Source organism: Chaetura pelagica, unplaced genomic scaffold (assembly GCF_000747805.2).
Source record: "Chaetura pelagica isolate M959 unplaced genomic scaffold, ChaPel_1.0 scaffold103, whole genome shotgun sequence".
Taxonomy (NCBI): domain Eukaryota; kingdom Metazoa; phylum Chordata; class Aves; order Apodiformes; family Apodidae; genus Chaetura; species Chaetura pelagica.
The window spans coordinates 4,154,515-4,156,600 of NW_009953004.1; the positions used below are offsets into that span (position 1 = coordinate 4,154,515).

At 46.2% G+C, this 2,086-nt stretch overlaps 1 protein-coding gene across 1 annotated transcript in view; it reads left to right on the top strand.

Moving 5' to 3' along the window:
* LOC104387848 (ribosomal biogenesis protein LAS1L-like) overlaps positions 1–2,086 on the top strand; it is a 5,852-nt gene that overhangs the window by 3,214 nt on the left and 552 nt on the right. The window contains exons 2-4 of the mRNA XM_009996641.1: positions 489–614; positions 803–872; positions 1,984–2,070. Coding sequence (XP_009994943.1) covers positions 489–614; positions 803–872; positions 1,984–2,070 — 283 coding nt within the window. The remainder of the gene's footprint in view (positions 1–488; positions 615–802; positions 873–1,983; positions 2,071–2,086) is intronic.

Genomic DNA, 2,086 nt, shown 5'->3' on the forward strand with positions numbered 1-2,086 from the left:
GAGCGGGCTCCGTGTGCGCAGCAGGGGAGGCGGGACCCCTGCGGGCCCTCGGCCTCACGGGCGGGGTTTTCAAGGCAGAGTCTGCAGCGAGCACATCCAAGGCCCCAGGCCGGGTTGGTTGGGGCGCTGAGCAACCTGGGCTAGTGGGAGATGACCCTGCCTGCGCAGGAGGGTTGGATCTAGATGATCTTTAAGGTCCCTTTCAGCCCAGACCTTTCTATGATTTCTGTGATTATTCTGCTGCATCCATACACAAGAGCACTCCAGGTATGGCATCTTGCCTTGTGTATGTGCTTAGCAGTGAGAACACACTTGCCTCTGTTCCAACAAAAAGCCTTCTGGAAGGAGCCTTTGGTGCTGTCTTTCTGCATGCCTTTTCTGTGGCTGTTGTGTACCAGAGAGGCCCAAAACGTAGCCAGAAAACCAGGCTTTCTGCAAAAAGAATGTACTTTTGTGAGACTGTTCAGCTGTTTTTCTTTAACCTCTAGGTATGGTCCCAAAATGCCTCTTGCAGTGGATTGCACTGCTGAACTGATTCGTTGCAAGGTCCTGGATTCATCTGGCAGATTAAAGTCACATGAGCTCATCCTCTCTTATGGGCTGGCTCTTGTAAGGTAGGCACTGAAGGCCTGTGTGCTGTGAGAGGGGGAGACCTGGATGCAGAGTGGTATTCAGCAGTCTGATTTCATTTGCGTCTCTGGGCCTTCTGTGTTGTACAGCACATGGGGGAATTTGTTTCTGGGGTTCCAAGTTTCTATGCAGGTCTTGATGGTTGTTTGTCTTTTCTATAAACTGCACCCAGGTTTGTCAACTTGATCACAGAAAGGAAACAGAAAATGGTCAGCATTCCTCTGAGACAATTAGCCAGAGAGGTAAATATTAATTGATGTATGTATAGAGAGCATATTCATTGCCTATCAAGAATACTGGGTGTTCTGGGGGGTCATTATTTTGTAATCAAAATAATGGATAGACATACTAGTTCTTTCCTACTGCAAAGCTTTGAAGAAGCCTGATGTAACTACATCTAAAACTTTATTCTTTAAAGTCAGATTGGGAGTAACAAAGGCTGCTGATGATTAAAGTGTTTTTTAATTATGTGTGAGCAAAAGTCCCACTTGACATATACACCACACATTTTTGTTTCTTCACTACAGAGATACAGGAAAAAAGCTAAATCTGTCATTTATAAATTCTGGTCTTTGACAAGCAATGTTATACATAAAAGCACTTAATCCCATTTGCAGGCATTTTGTTCTTGTGTCTCTAGCTTGTGATGAGCTTGTGTGTGGAGGAGGGGATGTTCATGGTGTAATTGTAGTAGCAGGACTAACTGGAGTCCTTTTATTGCCAGCTTCACTGAGCATCGGGGTCCAAACCGCAAGTTTTGACAGTAAATAATAGGCAGTATTTGAGACTCTCCTACATATGCAGCTTTGTTTGGGGCCCATCTGTGAGAATGGTGAATTCATTTTTTTTTGGCTTGACTTTTAAGAAATGTGTTGCTTTCTCACCTTTTAAAGCTGGTCAAGCTTAAAAATAAAGGTCTTGCGTAGTTAGTTGTCCTTAGGAAAGTCGCAAAAAATTCCATGCTACTTAAAGTGTGTATGATTTGGGTATTTTATATGATATGATTTGTGTCTTTGATCTGTCATCCAGAATAATTGCTTTGCAGTATTTCACTATATTACACATAGCACCTCTGTCTAAAATGACATCTGTTGGTGCAAGTAATATGTAAGAATTTCACCTGTAAATTCCCAAGTTTGTATGGATCCTAGGCCACAGGAGCAGTGGCATCAGAGAGGAGGGGAATCTCAGCCCACCCTTGTAGTGGGAAGCTGGGGGGCTGTGGTGCAGGACCAGCCTGGAAAAGGCTGTTCCCACTCAGGTGAGGAGGTTCTCTGCAGCCTGGCAGGGCTGCAGGCAGTTGTGGGGTCACACAGTGGGGACTGTGGGTAACACCCATGGCCGTTCTTCCAGGTGGACATCCCCATCTGGGTGGTGGATCTCCGGCATGAGCTGACCCATGGGAAGCTGCCACAGCTGGCCCTGTGCCGCAAGGGTGAGGTACCTGGGCCCTGGG